Raw genomic sequence first — 19203 nt, 5'->3', positions numbered from 1 at the left:
AAACAAAAAGGAAGAAATATGTGGCCATGCACAGCTTCTATGACAGCACTTAAAAAAATGTATATTGCTTTGAGGTGATTGTTCTGGGAGAGGAGATGGCAAGCCTGCTCTTTTTTAGGGTGAGCTTTCAGGACCACGGTGTCTTTTGAAACAACTCCAAGCATCTTATTGCTTTCTTAGGTCTAAGTGTGCACTTTTTTGGACTCAGAGTTCTTTGTCTTTGCTAGATACTAGTGAGGGATCATCCTGTAATACCTTTGATAAAACCCCTGCTTGTTCATACCAAAGCACCTTTTTCTTCAGCTCAGAGTGATGTCATGCAATGTGCCTCACAGGGAAAGATAAAATATTCTGATGAAAGGATACAGCTGGCTAGGGCTGTTTTCACTGCAGAAAGGTATACCGGCAGAGGGGTATTTTACTGGGACTGAAGTGTATTGGTTTCTGCAGAAGCCTTATTACAAAAGTTTCATATGTCTAGAATGAAATCTGGTCTGAGAAAGAGAGAAGGGAAAATTCCCGCCACCCTAAAGAAATTGTTTGTAAGAACCAGAAAATTACATGGGATAGCTGATGGCTTGCGGGAAACCCAGCTTCAGGTCCCTGGTGTAATTCAGACACAGTGAAAACTTACAGCAGTTTAGTGGCAACCAGTCTGTACAGACTGGATATTTATTGCTATTACTCACTAAACCCTTGTTACACAGTTATTTCTGTTGATAATATGAACTCCTTGGATATTACACTTGTTTTAATGTCCTCCAGACATTTTTTCCATTAATGAAGCTGTGCTGTCCATGTGCTATGATTTGCCAAGGATGTTTTTTCATGATGCAGAAGTGTCTTTAACTTCCGACACTTCCTCAGCATAGCAGCATCATGGTGAAAAATGGTGAATACACGTAAAAGCTGCTTGTGGAAATTATTTCCCATGGCAAATTCATTAGGGCAATGTAACTGATACGAAAATCAACACATACAGTTTCCTTGAAAGATTTTTCAGTCTGTCTCAAACCTGATTATAATTACATCTTTTGACTTGCTTTTAGAAGTCAGTAATACTTAAAGCAACCTGTGGGTTGTGTCATCTGTATATCATTCAACCTCTGAAAACTGTACATTTGGGTAGACTGAAAGAGAAAGAAACCGGCTGTATTTGTCAACCTAAAATAGTACTACTTCAGATTGTGTTTGGGCAAATATTCATCATTCTTTTTATGTGCTCACATCCCAGACAGTCTGTGGTGTACCTGTGAGGCAGAACTGTCTTATCTGCCTTACTGAGGACAGATCCCACAAACTGTTGCCTTTGTGTTTGTAGGATTGTGAGCAGAAGGGACTGAACATGTGGCAAAATTAATAACTGGGTAGCATTCATACTTTCATCCTTAATTAAAGACAAGTGGGTATGTGAAATATATTTCCCCAGGGCTGTGGTGAGGGAATATCCACACATGTAATTAATCTAGCTGCTGGAACTCACAATTTCACCACTAAAATGAAGCAGAAAGAGACACCAGCAAACAGTATGGGCTCACTCCGACATTCATTGAAGTCAATGGGAAACTTGTCTTTTGACTTCAAAGGGCATTGAACTGAATCCTGCAAGATCGTATTAAAATGCTTAGAAGTCATTAAGCATTTATTCTTGCCATACTGCAGTAATAGAGCTAGAAAAACTATAGGTGGATTTTAATTTAACCCACACCCTACATTTTTAATTGTTCCATGTTTACACAGTTGGTTGCATACAGTTGGATTAGGTGGTGATTTGCCCGATGAGTTATTGTGTTTGACTGTTGCTGCATGGCATGCTTTCTTAGTCTTGTTTCTCTGTGTATGTAGTCTAGTATGCTGATACAATCCTCGCTTAAGTTAATACACGTGATTTTCTATGACAGCAAAGCTAGCAGCTTCTATGAGTTGTAGTATTGTTATTCAGTAATCTCAGTGTGGTACAACTCCTAGCTGATGGTGGGACTGTGGAAGGGGCTAAAAAGTGCCAGTGTCTCTTCTGCCAAGGGGATTAGCAGTGCCCCAGAGCATGCATAGCCCTTTTTATGGGATAGGGGAGAGGTCATAGAGCTGCCATCATCACCACCGCTATGTCTGCTGTGGATCAGTGTCCCTTATCAAGACAGCACAAAACACTCCAAGCAATGCACGGTCTAAACTTCAGGTGCTCTGGGCTGCTCCTGGGCATGGGGGGCTAGCAGGCTTTGGTAACAGGGGAGGGAATTCTGGGGCTGGCTGGAGGCTTCAAGGTGCAAGAGGGTAAATGCCATTCAACCTGGTCTCTGCTTTTATTCGTCTGGCTAACCAGTGATTTGGGAATTTGGTTAGTCACTAATCTTCAGTCTACTTCAGAGGTCTGTGGCCAGTCAACATATTAGGGAGAGCAAATGGTTGCCTTGAAACAGATCAGACAGGGTGGTCAGAAAGCCAGTTTGTGCCCAGGTTTTCCACATCTGAAAGGTGCAATTTAAATTGCATTGCATCTCAATTACTTGTTGTGGTTGGCAGGCTGTGTTCAGAGAAGCCCACTGACTGATGCAAGGTGAAGTTGAGAGTTGGCCCATTTGAAGATTTGTGGTGCTTGCTTATGGTATTTATTTATTGCTTCCATTTCGTCTGTGCTGAATTCATGCCAAGTTTTTAAGTAGCTAAAATTTAAGAGGATTGTTTGCCTATGAAAAAGTAGAACATTTGCCACTTCTGTTTTCTGGTAAATTGGATTTTGGAAGTCAGGACTCAACAGCGTATGATGAGCATTTTGTCCTCACACAGCAAACTGGATTTAGATGTTGCATATTGTGACAAATGGTAGGAGTTTTGTGGCTTAGGCTCAACAAAAGGCAATCCTTTCGTGCCATCAGATGAATAATGTGGCACTATTTAATACATCTGCTATGATGCCTAGAATACAGCAAATAAACTGAAAAACTTTCTTCCTTTACTTACTGGAAATGTTACTGTGCTGAGGGTCAGGGGAGCTCTGAGTTTTGGTTTCAGAACTGTGCTGGAAGATGGCTTTGCTTGGTTTATAGCCACATTGGTATCTTTACCCGTCCATTCAGTTCATTGATATTGCAAAACAACGAGGCAAGATGGATTATTTTTTTTCTTTTTAATAAGTGAAGCACACTGGAGGTGATGTCAATTGAAGTCTAGGATTTAGAAACCTCAGAGATGAAGATGATTTACTTATTGCTTCCACATTGTGCAGGACTAATGGAAACACTTCCTATATATTTTTTTAAAAAATGTCTTGGTTTCATTGAAAAATACTTGATTTATGGGTGTTCTAAATATGCTATTGCTTTTGTGGAACCAAGAGTAGGTCCTAAAAGAATAACTATTTTTTTTTACTTTTTTTTATTCTTCTGCCTTGTTTTGGTATAATGTGCTTATTCCCGATTGGCATGGAGAAGAATAAAGGAAGTAGAGAAGCCTTCTTCCTGTCTGCAGTGTTGATTATAAAAATCTGCTTTAGTTGTATGTATAATTGTTGTATGTATAATTCTGCTTGCCTTTATGCATAGGTGCAATGTCTGTTTGCTTTCTTTTACAGAAACGAGTCAAAGATGTCATATCTCCAATTGTATTTGAAGCTGCATACAGCCTTGGGGCACATGTGATAGAAAGAAGAAAAGAGGACAAGGAACTACCTGCTCTTAAGCCCATTCTCCGCTGGAAGAAAGGACAAAAGATAGCACAAAGGAATCAGGTCAGATTTGGACTATGTTATTTCCCTAGAAGGCCTGTGGCTGAACCGATAGTGGAAGTGGATGTAAAAGAGGCTTGCCAAGCTCCGGGTCGTTTGCACCCAGTAGCCTTTTTGCACGATCCCTGCTGTTGCTGATGTAAATGCTTCTTCGTGATGTAGTAAAGACTTGTGCTGACAAGGGTGGGCAGCGCAAGCTGAGGTTGCTTTCATGTTTCAGGGTGGGTGTTTGTGCTGGGAAGAAGGAGACTGAATAAGGGAAGGGATGAGAAGGGTCCTGCTCTTGCTGGTTCTTCCCTTTCTGCAGGAGGTTCTTGTGAAAAGCTTGGCCCTGGCCCTCTTTCCAGGTTGAGACTTCATTAGTGCCGGAAGGACAGGGCTGGCTCCAGGAGGGGACATAGGAATTTGCTCCTCTGTGTGAGGGCAGAATGGTGGACAGAATAAAGAAAAATTTGCCTGGCCTAGCTGCCCTGGAGGGCTCCTCACATCCAGTCATGTGGCAAGGGAAACCTGCTTCTGCTGTTAGGGGCAGGACATGCCATGCTAAAATAGGGTGGGTTTGTTTCAGAGAAAGTAAAGTGTAGGTGCAGCAGTGCACTTACGAGGATCCTACTTTGTTCCACTGCAGTGCAGAAAAGTCTTTTTTCTTAATTTTGCTGAGAGCAAGAGAGTTCCCTTAATGTTTGAAATACTTCTCGTTTAGAGAGTAGAGACCCCCCTGCCCCCTTCTTCCATATTGTTCTCTAAGGAATTGAAATGTATTGGATTATTCTGCCTTTCTTGTTTGTCTGTCTTGACCTCACTAGTATCTTTAGAAAATGCTGGTCAATTTTGGCACGTTTTGACAGGAGTGATCAAGGCAGTGCTCATGAAGGCATTAAACACCTTCAGGGTTCATGAAGCAGGAAGTCATGTTGAAGAAAGAGACCCTGTTAGTGACCTTTTGAAAGACTCCAGTTTGAGCGCAGTCCTTGTTAGGTGCAGGACACTCTGCCCAGGAAGGAGCCTGCAGGACAATTCAACTTCTCGCTGGGCTAGCACTGGCACATCCAACCATGAATCTCCAGGCTCCCCAAGGAAATCAAACTTCTTCTGTAGCTTGTAAAACTTCTTGTGTGTCAGAATTATAGGATAATTTAGGCTGGAAGGGACCTTTGTAGTTCCAGTTCCTTGCTCAAAGCAGAGCCGGCTTAAAAGTTAGATCAAGTTGCTCACAGTTGCATCCAGTCAAGTTTATTTTCCAAAGCATACTTACAGAGTTACGAGCTGGCATTGCTTGTGAATAGGAAACTTTTTAAAAAAAAACACTCTGAAATCCAGTCTGTCTGGATTTTGAGGCTTTTAGCAGTGAATTGTTAGATCTGGTTTTTAACCCTGGGAAGTTCATGTCTATTAAGATATGCTTGCATCATCATCTCACATTACTTTCTGGTGCTGCTCATAAGGAAATGTTATGTTGTGTTGAAATTACAGGTTCCTGAATATTACTATTAAAAAAAAAAAAAAAAAGTAGTAACGAAAATGCTTAAAGAGATTTGCTTTGTCATATACCCAAGTGTTCTGAACTGTATTTGGCTATAATCCTTGTGCTTAGAGACATGAGTATTTATTCAAGCATGCTTTATTTTTATAAATGTATGAATGAAAGATGAATCTAAGAATGACATTTTTATGAAGAGGGATTGTGTGGCTGTTACGTATCTGAATGCTGTATTATTGCAGTGATATGATGGGAATTCATGGAGAATTCCTATCGTTTCATTGTGGAGCAGTGTGCTGAAAACCTAAGTGTTACATGAACGAAACTGCTTGGATGCTTTACCACTGGGTTTAAACTCAAAAGGTCACATCTTGCCCTGCAGGCATAGTCTCGGATCAATATTAAAATACCTAAATGCTGAGATTATAGAGCTGAAACAAAAATACTTTGGGAATTTCCTGACTTGTTTTCTTGTGTAATTTGGATGATAGGGAGTCAGTTTAACAATCCCTTTCCATTTGCTTTCCAGATGTTGTTCGCTTAGCTTTGTCAGAAAAGGATTTTGACATGGGGTGTGCCAGCAAGTGTGCTTTCAGCTCAGGAAGTGGGAAGAGCTTCAGAGTTAGTGTGACAGTCATGGTGACAAAGCCCTGACAGCGTAGCCTCGAGGTGTGGTGGCGGAGTCCTCAAAGACTGATTTCATGGGAAAATCAGGGCATAGTGTTCTCTTTCAGGCTTCTGGTTATGTCAGAAGTAGAAATTGTTTTAAAAGGCCAAGAGGAATAGTAGGAACCAAAGTTGATTTAATGAAGGATTAACAGTTTCAAATAATCTAATGGTTATGGAGGGCCCTTACAATTTTGGAAGTCCAATTAAAGACAGGTTCAGTAGGCTTTGTTTTCAGAAGACACAGCACAGGTGAGGGCAGGTGGATAAGCTTAGTGTTAGCACTGAAGTCTTTAAATACAGCTAGCTGTGTGTGGTTTTCAAAAGCCCTAGATCCTATTGATCCAGTAAGAAAAGGCCTTTTGAAATCAGAAATGTTGCATCAGTTGTTTCAAGGTACCATTAAGATACTGTTAAGAGATTGACACTTTTCTTAAAAGCCCAGGTGGCTGGTTTTTGTGAATGAATGCAGGAGAAGCAGCTGGAAGTAGTGAATAGCTGAAGAAATGTGAGGGAACCATGACTGGGCAGGAAAGTGGGAGACTTCTATCTCTCAAAATCCAACTGCAGGTCTACTAGACTTACTTGAAAAGCTAGTCATCTCGCAAATGTGGGCTTTATAGTCACCTCGGTATGATTTTTATTTAAGCTAAAGTGATGTTAAAGCTGAAGTGATCAATTTCACTGGGATTTCAGTTTGTTTTTCATGAACCAGATGTTCCCTGCATACACGCATGACTTCCCAACAAGAGTGTACAGCCCTATGGCTCACAAGCAAGGAGGTAGGAAAGCCACTGAGAGGCTTCTTGACCTGAAAATTGAAGATTGTATTAAGCATATGAATTTTTTCATGGTGCTTTGCTCTAATCATTAAGGAATCAGCTTGGAAATAATGTTCATGGATACCCACTACCAGAAGTGACATCCCTCTAATGACATAATTGCAGAAAAGGATTTTGTTGGATATTCGTCCTTTAAATCAGTATTATGTTCCATGTGAGCAGTCAGATCTTGTAATAATAATTTAAACCAAAACAGAGCTATAGTAGTAAAGCAGCACATGGATATGGGACACCATTGAAAATGCTTTTATTTATTGGTCACCTTTATTTTAACAATATGCAGCTTTTACTGTAAGGCAGTTCAAAATGCCTGTATTTAAGAATAAAACAAAAGAAAACCAAACATTGACTGCTCAGTGAAGGAGCCTGCTTCTATTCCTAAATGAAGTGTGCTTGAAACAATCCAATATGATAAATAATTTGAATGCCTGATTGATTTGAAGAAGAGGACATTAACTGATGTTTCCAAAAGAAAAAGCATGCAGTTTTGAGAATTCATGTGTTCATGTGTTGTCCATTTTTTGTAAGCAAAGATCCTCTGATACTTCAAAATGAAGTAATAATGTAATTAAACTGGCCTGAGGGACTATTTAGCCCAGGACACAGTAACAGTTGATTTCTCATGGACTTAATTATTTTCTTGGTTCTTGTATATGCTTAGCAGAAACAATGGTTGCTATAGCTTGTTGTGGTTTTTTTTTTGTTTGTTTGTTTGTGGGGTTTTTTTTTTGTCTGTAGCAGAAGCAAATACTTAAGGGTTGTGTGTACGTGTCTATTGATAGATGTCTCTGCCACTTGTACTATTGTTGGGTGGAGACTGATTGTGCCGAGAAGGTTACAGCTTTCCAAGTTGTAAGTGGCTAACTGGCTCAGTTTTATTCAAACAGAAAATCTCTGATGGGTCAATACTGGGGCAGGGTGGTGCAAGGAAAGGTTCTGCTTTTTGAGTGTGTATTATGTACTTTAAAACTTACCACCCTAAGGATGACTTTCCATTAGCTTCTTTGTGTCCTCCCAAATCCAGTTGCTACCTCTATCCACTGGAAAAAACTAGTAAGTCTTCTTACTTCAGGGAAATTAATGTGTATTTAGAACTTGGTTTGGCTTAGTACGTTGTAAGTGATTTGTACTATAACATTTATTTTTGTATACCCATTGTATAAATACTTGTCAACCAAGAAGGAGAAAGATCTGCCAAATACAGTGGGGATTTGTTCCTAGTAGTATCCAGTAATGTATCTTATAGTTCAAAATGTGGTATGCTAGATTTCTGCCTTTCTAAATACTGTAATAAAATCACCTGCTGTTATGTGGATGGAGACACCATTTTTTATAGGAAAATATTCTCAGTAGATTTAATTGCGTCAGTGTCTTCAGGACTTCGTGAATGGGCTGCCACAAAACTGCTTGTGAGTTATAAGAAGAGACAGAAAATGTTTAGGACGTTCTGTTCCCAGCTGTGCCATTGACTTGCAGTGAGAATTTGGGTACAGTGCTGTACTTCTGGGTGACTGAGGCTGCAAGTCTCTAAGATAACCTTCACCTTTTTAAAGCAGAGGACTTTTTTTTTGGAAATACTTGTGTTTGAAAAGCTGGTTAAGTATTTGCACATAAATTAGGTTAGTTAGCATGACTAACATATGTTAGGTTAGTTAGGTATGAGAAAGTATAGGAGGATTTTTATGGAGCTGAATTATGAATACCTTTGCTGATTTTTGGTTTGCTACACAAATAATAGCATGCTCTATTTTAAAGCACACACACTGCTGATCTCATACTGAAGACAAGGCAGTGACAGATCTGGACAGGCTGAAATGTAGTGTCCATACAGACAGCGTGGTCCAGGTTTGTCAGTCATGTCTTCTCCAGAGCAGAGATCCCAGTGTGCTTGCTTGAGTCAGGTCATGTCCCTGCCAGTAAATTGAGCTGTGCCTGGGGCACTTATAGGCATTGGAGTGACATTTTTATGCTGACATTTATAATCTGATGGAATGGCTCTTGGCACAGTTTTAGCCTGTGCCAACTACTGCAAAGCATTCCCATGCATGGGTCAGGAGTTAGGATGCTCCTGTCTTGGAGGCCAGGACAGTTTACTGGTACAGCTGAAGCCTCAGTACTTTAGCATGCCTTCAGTAGCTGGATAGGTGGAAAGTTTGAAAATTAGTTTACTTAAACCAAGACACATGGGAAGTCTTGGGGAGACTGCAGGAGTCGGCTTAATTACCATGTTCTAGATGAAATGTCTTGCCACTAAACTCTTTCCTCCTTGGGCAGGGCAGACTCCCGAACTTTTCTGTATTTATTCTTGCAGAGATCCACTGTGTGCCACTCTTCCTGCTTAACCACCATTGTTTTCCCTTTGGTAGGAGTGGGATTGCTGACAGTGATTTCCACTCCTCCCTTTGGTGGTGTCTGTCTTTTGTTTGATCAGTCAGTGCTGAACTGGCAGTGACTGGCTGCTGTTCATTCCAGGAAATCTGGAAAGGACCCACCCTGAGCATGTACATTTGTCTCCTTTTTTCCTTATTCCCACCCCCCCCCCCCCCCCCCTTTTTTTTTTTTCTTTAATGGCAATAAAGAGGAAAAATTTACAAGTCTGGAAGAGATTTAGAACTGAACAAGAACAGCAGGTGTCCAGACGTATTGTACCTCTGAAATGTTTATAATTAGCAAACTTACTGAAGTAAGAATGAGTGGAAATCAGTGCCTCTGGTATGCATGTTTCTATATGCTCATTCTTAAGCAATGACAGGCTTGACCAGTAATTTTCCAACTTGTTCATATTCCTGTTTAACAGAGAGGAAAAACAACATAACTGAGAATGTGTAAGACATGGTTTAGTCCCCAAGTTTAGATCTCGTGAGCTTCCTAAGAAACAATAGCCAATATCATATACTAACATACACATGAATACACATACATAGATAGACCTACATGTCTCTGCATATGTGCTAGCGCAGGGTCAGACTACAGTGTAATCCTTTCTTAGGTGGTAGGACGTGAATTAATTTAATTTATGGGTGGTTCAAATAAATAGGTAGAGAAAGGAGAGATGATCAGATAAAAATCTGCAAGCTGAACTCTAACTTAAAGTCCTACTGGGTAGTTTCTGCGGTTCAGCATACCAGCATGCAATTTCCAAACTACTCTGTGGATGGAGAATTGTAATTGTAAGAAAGAGGGAGTTCCTGCTTACATGTGGAGCTATAAAAGAAAATTGTCATATTCTTAAAAAGCCAGAGAGACAGGTGACAGACTTCAGGAAGCCAGGCTCCATTAGCTCTGTTCATATATTTTCAGCAGTTATGTGAACGATCAGTAAAGCTTAATTGGAATAGCTAATATCTTGAAAGGAGATGATATGACAATATTAGTTCATTCAGTTCAGAGTACCTCAGAGCCAGAAAAATCCTTGTCAGTTCAGAGCAGCATCCATAAATACAAAACCACTGAAGTGCAGGTGGATTATAGAAAAGGACTTTCACATATCCTTGGGGGTCTAAATGAACTAAAGGTAGACATAAATTGCATACCTGATGATTTGAAGACTTCTTTTTTTGCATTTTCAGCTGACAAAACAGCTGCCACATTTGCTTTTCATTTGTTGTTGTTATGCTTTTATACTTTTAATTACGCAGTTGTGTGATGAGTAACAAAGGTTTTGACTCCTGTTTTAAAATGTCTAAGTATGAAAGCATCCTGAGTGAAAAAGATACATCTTACACAGTCCCACTTTTAATAGTAGAAATAAGGAGGTTTAGAGTAGAAAATGTTCTCAGATATCATTAAAGAACCCTCCTGAGATGACGTAATTGAGTTATTCTGTAGTCATACCATGTAAATGGAAGACCATTTAAGACAGGAAAATATATTGAGAAAAGTGTTGCAGAAATCCATCCTATAATGGTATGTGGAGATGGGACAATTAACCCAATAGATCTTTCCTGTCTATTGTTCCATGAATTTATAAGGTCTGAAGTCTTGTAAAATGAGAACACTATTTGGATGATTTAAACTGTTAATGATTTAAAAAAGAAAAAATTGCCTCAGCTTGAAAAATGAGTGAGTCAGACTAGAAATCTAATAAAGCTCTGAAAAGCTGGGGGTGTATTTCTATTGCCACCAATTGTAATTCTTCATCCCAAAGGAATACGAGGACAAAAGATGGCATTGTTAAATCCACTCACTGCTGTGAGAAGTAACTCATACATATGTTTAATAATTTATGCTTGCCTTCATAGCTAACAGGTTTCATGCCTGATCTTTTCTGAACAGCTGATTTCATTTGGGAGTTCCTGTTGCTCTTACATGAGCGTCCTCTCTCCTTTTTAGCTTGGTGCTCCAGCCCAGCTTTTAACATTTAATGGAAAGCAGGATGCAGCTGGAATAGAGGAGAAATGATTGCATTTGGCTTTAGATGGCTTGACAAGTGGCAACGTGCTAGTCATGAGCCATGGGCCCAGAGCCTTCTGCTCAATAGAGTGGATGAATTCCCCTGTAGCCTTCCCCAGCTGGAAAAGTCTGACTTAAATGCTTGCACCCTTACTAGTGCAGTAAAGTATTATTCGCCAGTTTCTGTTTTCTTAACACTAATGCACTACAAGTGAGCATCTGTTTTCTTTGCATGAAGATATGGTCTCATGAAGTCTGCACTGAGCTGAGGGAGCTTACTTGCTAACCCTGGTCCTCCACACCACGCGGTACCAGCATGGCTCTTTGGTTTCGTAGTGGGATTCTGTTGAATGCTTATTGCTCCCCTGTTATTCCTGCCTTCATTGTGTGTTTGCTCCACTACTCGCTAGGGGTATTGTGGAAATCATGTGTTTGCATTTGAGCCAGCACATCTGATGAAATCCTGTGAAGAGTTTTCCACAATATTGATTAATTTTCTAGTGGGAATTTAAATCATCCAGGAATTTAAATCTCCTGGCTCAGCAGGAGATACGAACGGACCATTTCCATGGGTAGTATAGTGAAGCATAGGATATCTGGGGAGAGTCAGTTACTATTTCTGTGCTCAGTAGATCTGTAGGTAATAGCTTTATTTTGCCGGCAACTTGAAAAATTTCAAGACAAAATAAATGCAGTTCTAACATTAGGCTCCTATCTATATTTAGGCATATTAAAATCTGAGTTACTGATTTGTAAAGCTATAAAACAGGAAATATTTCCTAGAAAAGGCAGTGAGACTTGCTTACAGCTCAGTACTTTTGAAAATCAGATTGCATATCCTGGTCCCTAATTAAGGACCCAGAACCCGGATTTCCAACAGATAACATGGTAGTAGCCATACAGCATCAAGATCTAAAAAATCAAGAATTATTAGATTAACAAGCCCCATTATCCTGCATCCTTCAAATAGAATTGCTGTTGTGTTACTATCATGATCTAATTGCTAAGTCATCCCTGCACATACCATAGGGTATGGTGACAGTTTACTGGAAATCGGTGTAGAGGCTGGAATACTGTATTCTTAACCCAGATTATTTTGCATAGCCTGCATTATCCTACTGAAGTACATGGCACAGTTTATGGAGTTAAAGGAATTTATCCTAAGCTACCAAAGGCCAGCTCTGCCACCTTTTAAGAGGTGTTATGTGAACCTTTTGGAGAGTGATGTGTGAGGAAGTAAAGGCCTGATCCGGAGTGAATCACTATTCTCTTACCCAGACCATAAAATGACATGTTTTTAAGGGTTCTTTTGAAAAGCCCATTTCTGCCGCATCTCTTCAAGCATTGTCCTTCAGCTGTCATTTTCCCTTTTCTGTGAAAGGATAGGCACTGCTCTTACTGGAGCTCAGTACTAGCAACCTCTCAAAACTCTTGATTGCACATTTTGGCTACAACCTGAAATTTCCATGTGCTTCCTTGATTTTAGAAGGCTGAATGTCTTAATACTTTTTTTTCTTCTTCTTTGTTTATTGGATGATTTTCAGTATTTTCTGTGGGCAGGAGTGCCATAAACACAGGGGTTTTTTTGTTTTCTGTTTCCTGTTCTCTTCCCTACTCCCAGAAACATAGGTGTGTTTAATTTTAGATAGCCATTGGAAGAAAGTGAAGCAATTTACTGAGCTGGGTTTGAAATCCCAGATCACCTTTCTCTGAGAAGACAGCTCTGACCATTAGGCTGAAGCCAGGCTCCTTCTTGCTTGTTTTACCTCCTAGAAGCACTTCTTAGCAATCCACCTTCAGCAGGAAGGAAAAGGACAATATTTTCACACCTAATACCCAGCAGCTTTGTGCTTAGGATGCAGTACGTAGGGATTCATCCTCCTCCTACTTCCTGGGGAAGAGGACTGTATGTTTACCCCTGGGCTTTACCACAAAATGTGAAATTTAATCCACTGTCTCTCTTCAAGAGGCAGAGTGGACACAATGGTACTTGCTTTGAGGCCCTGATCTGAGTGTCTGCCTAGACACATCCTCTTCTTATCAGCAGGCTCTAGGTCTTTCCTTATAGTACATTTAGTTGTGTACAGATGTGTATATTCACTCTTTATAATGAGTATATCTTAATGTAGGCTTTATGACCTACCCTCTGAAGAACATGGGCAACATCTGTCTCTGTTAACCTTTCAGGATGTATCTGCCACATTCCTTGACCTCCCAAGAAGCATCATCTTTTCTACTTAGAAAAGCTGCCATGCAGAGTTTGAGAAAACTGTGCTTGTCCAGGAAGTTTGGCCACCTGGTAGGAACTGCTGTGGAACAATTCCCCATAGCTGCTGGGTTCTGTGCAGCAGGGGAGAGCGCAGAGAGGAATTCATGGAAACACTGGATTTGCTCTGTGCCTTGCTGTAGATCTGATGATAGCAGGAAGTCTGACAGAGTCGCTTTGCATATAATTTACGTTAGCTTTGTTACTAGAGCGCACTTTTACTGTAAAAATGCATTGGGATTATCCTGTCCCTGCTACCGAGCACACAAACACCTATTTCTCTCCTGGAAATGCTGGACGGAAGTGCGGTGGCCTTGAGATAAGAGCTGCTGCTGTCTTTCTCATCCAGGACAATTTTTGCCCCTTCCCTCCCTCCCCCTGAAATTTTTCTTGTATGTATTTCTTACATAAAGAAGCTTCCTGGCCATCTCTGATACACATATTCAAAGCTGTGAGGTACTTGGTATAATATAAGTGGAATCCAGTAAGAGTCCATTGGACTTCAGTAAAAATGCTGTTCAGAATTGCTCCTTTTCACTTTGGATAACAGTAATGGCAAAAATTATGAGATGTTTCCACAGTGCAATGAATTTGTTTTGTCCTGTTTCCCTTTTTCCAGTTCTGGATAATACATACAACCCACTGGTTACCTTGTTCAACACTTTTAATATGTAAAGAGCTCTATAGATCTCTATAACAGGTATTGTAAAGCTGAAGCCACTTTTAAGATTGCTTAGAGTTAAAATTAGTGATTATGTTGTAGTATGGCCTGTGCACATCTCAGGAACGGACTCTTGCTCTAACAACAGGCAGTATTGAGTTAGGTAGTTATCAACTATTTGGGTAGGCCCAAAGAAACTACAGCCCAAGTAGACCAAGTAAGGACACAGTAACAGAGTATGTTATGATGTTATGAACATAACAGATGTTGTGATGACTTAAAGCATGTTTACTCCTTAAAGTTTTAGGAGGGATTTGAACAGGCAAGAATTAGTCAACTGGAAAGGCAGAAGCAGCAACAGTCTGGGGATGGGGAACGCTCAAGACAGTAAATGGACGAAGTAGACTGTGAGAAGCTACAGGGTTGAGGCTGTAGCAGGCAGAAAGGGGGGATGGAGCAGAGTCATGGAAACATGTATCCAGACTGGGGAAATAGTGGAAAATAGCTAAATAATCCATAGATGTCATTAGCCTGTGATGGAAGTGGGCTGCTGAACCAGCTGCAGCTGCATTGATGAGTCCTAGCATCTGGCTGAACTGGGAATCCCTTCTCCCCCCAAACCTGAACTGGTTTAAGATCCTCCACAGAAGCAAACGGTTCACTCCTACACAGTTATGGATCTGGGGGCTCATTATCCTTATTTCTGTCTCCCGTCCCAGTACTGTGTAGGAACTTGTGTTTCTGTGACATAATGAAATACTCCCAGTATGTTTCAGAATAGCCTGCTGTCTAGTGCATGACATGTTGGAAGAGATACGTGGCCAGTAGTTTTAGAAAATGAGGTATTTGTTCATTCTTTGTGAAGAACCGCGACTATAGATTTAGTAATAAAATTCCAGGATTATTAGGTAGGTAGTTAAATGTACTTACAGTACTTTATTCTTTGAAACATGCAAGTCATATCTTTGATCACTCTGTTTGCTTTGCCAAGATTTCTGCAGTGGAAATAGGGAAACTTTCAGGCAACAATATTTTTGTAGTTTATTTTTCTTTCTCTTCTGAAGGTCAAACAGTCTTTCCTATATATAGCTACTATGGTGGTTGAGGATAAGTTCGGAGGACATTTGATACTATACCTCAGAAACGTGCTGTGTGTTGAGACTGATACCTTGTGCCTGTTCCTGTCTCAGGGCTATTCTTGTTCTTTGGTGTGGTAATCTTAAGGAGGAAGGGTAAGTTTAGCCCTTGTGTTTAAATCCTCAAAAATTTCCACTTTTGAGATTCTGAGAAAGCGAAAATTGGGAAAGTGAAAGGGCAAAGTAAATAGCCCTAAATGAACTGATTATCTCCAGTCTTTCTTCTTTTTGCAACTCAGTACCGTTTACAGCATAGTTTGATATCTGCTAGTCCAACACCAATTGACTTCATAAAGGTCCAGTCCTTTTTGGAGAGCACCGAGCTGCTTCCTTAGCCAGTAATCTTTCTGGAGAGACAAGAACTAGAAATCTCGATGCCCTCTGGGCTTAAGATTCAAAGTCTTTCTCCAGTCCTGGTACAGTTGGGCAAAGCTCTTAAAAAAAAATGTATTAATTCTGTATATTCTTTTACTGATTCCACCCCACCCCCAAGTCTCTCCAATGCTCTCTGACAGTTATGTGTGTCCTGCATGGATTTGCTTTGTCTTAGCATTTATGATCAAAATATATTTGCTTTGGTAATAACAGTAAGGAAGCCAAGTGTGTAGAAAGGAACCTTCGTATTAAAGGGAGAGAACAGTGGATTGTCAGGTTTCCTAGCTGAACAGTGTTGGCAACCCTATAATTTGGTAAATTGAAGAGCATTACAACTCAGAAAGAATGAATCCTTCAGCCTGAAAAGTCTATGTTCAGAAAGGTATTGATCTCTGTTCTTAAGAGCAGGAGAAAGTAACTATCATCTTGATGATATTTGGGTTTCTTGGATGCTAGGAACGTGTTCCTGTCCCCTTCTTTCACTCACTGGTAGCTGCCTTGTTTAGCCATGACAAACTACTGTAGAGATTATCATAGGCTCATAAACTTCTTACATATTCCCCTTCTTTTTGTTGCTTAAATAGCATGCCCAAGTCTAGTGGCATGTCATTCTTTCTCACAGTTCTTATCTCTATCAATCTGTTAAATTTCCTAAGTGATAGTCTTTATCAGAGTTCAGAAGATTGACAGTGCTTCCATTATTTGAGGGCATCGCTGGAACATAACAGTCTGTAATTTTCTGTTGCTTGCAGGATGGCAGAAATGTTTCCTACCATACATAAAATCTAAAAAAAACCCCCAAATTCCTTATCTTTAATATAGGCTAGTGAAGACGTTTGGTGCATAATTTCCTTACTTGCACGTCTTAGGACTGAAAATAGTTTCATAAATAGTTTATTTTCTGTTTCATTTTCATGCATATGCATTGGGAAGAGAAATAAGAGTGCCAGAAATATTGTGTGTGCAGTAATCCTTGTCAGATGAGAAGTGGGAATGAATTGAAGAGAACCTCTGAGAGAGTCTGATTTTGGTGAAACTTCTTGTTCACTTAGAAGAGAATAAAAATGGTTCTGATAAAGATGAAATTTGCCTGCCTTGGAATTTCTTTAACACTGACACCATATAGTCCTGTATCACAGATTTTGGTAGGGTTTTATTTCATCCAAGCATATTCTTTCTTTGAATTTTGATCTTACTCTTTTCATGCTGTAACAGTTCTTTTCTCTGTTTTTCGCAGACTGTTTTTGAGAGGAACTGTCAATCTGATGACTGTGCTGCTGATTTGAAACTTCAGGGTAAATTATTGCTGTCTAGGTGAGTAGGTGAACTTTGTTGTTGTTCTTTCTTTCATGCTAGTATGTCATTCATTTTATGTAAAATGGCACTGAAAAATCAACATATAAACACAGAAGTTTTATATCCAGACTAGAAGGATGATGACAGTGATACCCTCTTTAGTGCAGAAAAGTCTTGGCATGTACACAGAATCTGAGCTCTTGTGGTGGTGGGTTCTGTGCACATACCGGGTAAGACACCTTCCCAATCACAACAGACAAAACCGGAGGGTAAAAAAACCAGCATAGCAGAGAGGGACAGGGAAAGTAAAGATGCACGCCCTAATCAAGTACTAATGTGGACCATGGGATTTTTCAAAGGTGATAAAATACTGTTTGTGGCACGGTAGGAAGTAAAACTGCCTGCAGAAAAGCAATTTTGTTAAGAAAAAATGTCACATGGAAGATTTAAGAAAACCCTCAGAACATGGCAAACTATCTTTTTCAGTTTCTGAACCTGTACTTTTCTAACTCTCCTGAAATACTGCTCTCCTTTGTCAGAATCTTCTTGTTAGCAGCTTGGGGAGGGGTGTCTGATTTCACTTTCTTCTGGGATAATAAACCTCATCAAATAGACCAGAGGTGAAGTTTGTGTTCTGTCCGTTGTGACTGGTGATCCTAGGAAAATGCCTATTGTTTTGCCAGGATGTAGTTATTCAATTTTGGGATAAATCAGGCTAAAGGTGAACTTTACACATCACTTCTGTTTCCTTTTTTTCCAGCATTTTTAGCACATTTTTAGAGATGGAAGTGCTGATGCGAGTTATTTAATTGTGTGCCAGAGGCTCTGCTGTTTGATGGAGACGCTTTCTGTGAAATGCTTTGCTTTCAGGTCAGGAAGGAGAGGGGAAGAGACTTCCCTGCTTTGGGGGTGGGGGGAAGGAAGAAGTTGTAGTCAGGAGATACACACACATTTTATGTATGTCTACAGCATGCAGCATGCTGTAACCGAACTTGGAGGCAAAACTGAACCAGAGTCAAGTCTGAGAAGTTATGGACTTCTCCAGACACGACTAAAGTCCACAGGAATGTTTTGAGGGATTGGCTGGGAGCAGGGTTGGGTCTCAGGTTGCAGAGTCCGAGTTTTGACTGCAATTAGTCTGGATTTTTGACCTTGCACTTGATCTTTGTGGTGAGCAAAATCTGTTGAAAGCTGGCAACGTGTCTGTGTGGACTAGGGAAGCTAGTGAGAGATTGTGTCCAGCAATTGAGAAATAATCAATAAAAAGCAAGGGACAATTCCAAAAACCTTGTCAGTAAGTATATAGTAATCACAGCAGTAAGAGCTGTATTTGTGATTGGAGCGTTATACTGTTTATTTTTACAGCTCTTATTTATGTTATCTTGGCAATTTAAAAGCCACAAAGTGAAAAAAGCTTTGGATATTCAAATACAGTTTCTACCTTTGTATAGCAAGGTGTTGAACAAATGCTTTTGAATTTTCTTTATCCAGTGACACCCTGAAGTCCTGTTTGAAATAGACAGGATGTCATCAAATCCATGAGTCTGCACAGAATGGGTTTTCTTTAGCTAAAGGGCTGTGTAAGCTTCAGTTATTAAGAAATGTAACACAACTGATATCTCTAAAGAAAACAGATTTTTTTAATTATTGTTATTGTTATAGTTGTGTGTAGTAGTACAAAAAAATGCTAGGGATTCTGATTTTAGAAAAGTGCCAGTCTTGAAGAATATGGTAATTTTTCCGTCCCAGTGCGTTTTGCTAAAGAATCCTATCAGCATTTTTCCATGTTATTGCTATTTCTTCTAAGTCTGTGTACAAAGCAGGGTTTTTTTTGTAGGAAGAACAAAAAAGGTAACTTGTTTATTAGTATCTGCACTAAACAAATGACTTCATTGTTAGCAAGGTTATGGCAATGCCTTTGTCTAAATAATTATGTCTGACTAAATTTGGTGGACTTACTGGAAAGAATGCAATTAATGACACACAGGTACATTGGCTTGAAATAAACAGGATGTTTATGGGAAAGCAGCAGTAAGTGCTGTCTGTTGCATCTGCTTCAGCTCTTTGAAGATGCCACTGGACATGTGGATAGGGTGACCCGGTTAAGATGATCTATTGGGGCTTGCAAAACTGCATTTTAAAATAACTTTTATTATTTCTCACCAAAAGTTTACAAAGTAAGTAACTTGCGCAGGTCTATTACCACCTAATTGAAAGGTAGTCAACAGAGAGAAGGTGTAAATAGTTTGTTTTCCTGGTGGAGAAGACTCCACAAGTGCTTGTGCTGGGGGCAGTGGTATTCAGCATATTTCATAAATGATCAGGGAAGTAATCTGCTAGAAAGGTGATAAAGTTTGCTAATCAT

General features: G+C 39.9%; 1 protein-coding gene across 1 annotated transcript in view; it reads left to right on the top strand.

Annotated features, from left to right (window-relative positions):
- ITGA9 (integrin subunit alpha 9) overlaps nucleotides 1–19203 on the top strand; it is a 230093-nt gene that overhangs the window by 113639 nt on the left and 97251 nt on the right. The window contains exons 16-17 of the mRNA XM_040591349.1: nucleotides 3572–3727; nucleotides 16780–16856. Of these exons, the coding sequence (XP_040447283.1) occupies nucleotides 3572–3727; nucleotides 16780–16856 (233 nt within the window). The remainder of the gene's footprint in view (nucleotides 1–3571; nucleotides 3728–16779; nucleotides 16857–19203) is intronic.

The sequence above is a fragment of the Falco naumanni genome, chromosome 4 (genome assembly GCF_017639655.2).
Source record: "Falco naumanni isolate bFalNau1 chromosome 4, bFalNau1.pat, whole genome shotgun sequence".
Lineage (NCBI taxonomy): Eukaryota > Metazoa > Chordata > Aves > Falconiformes > Falconidae > Falco > Falco naumanni.
This window is presented reverse-complemented; position numbering and strand designations above follow the sequence as displayed.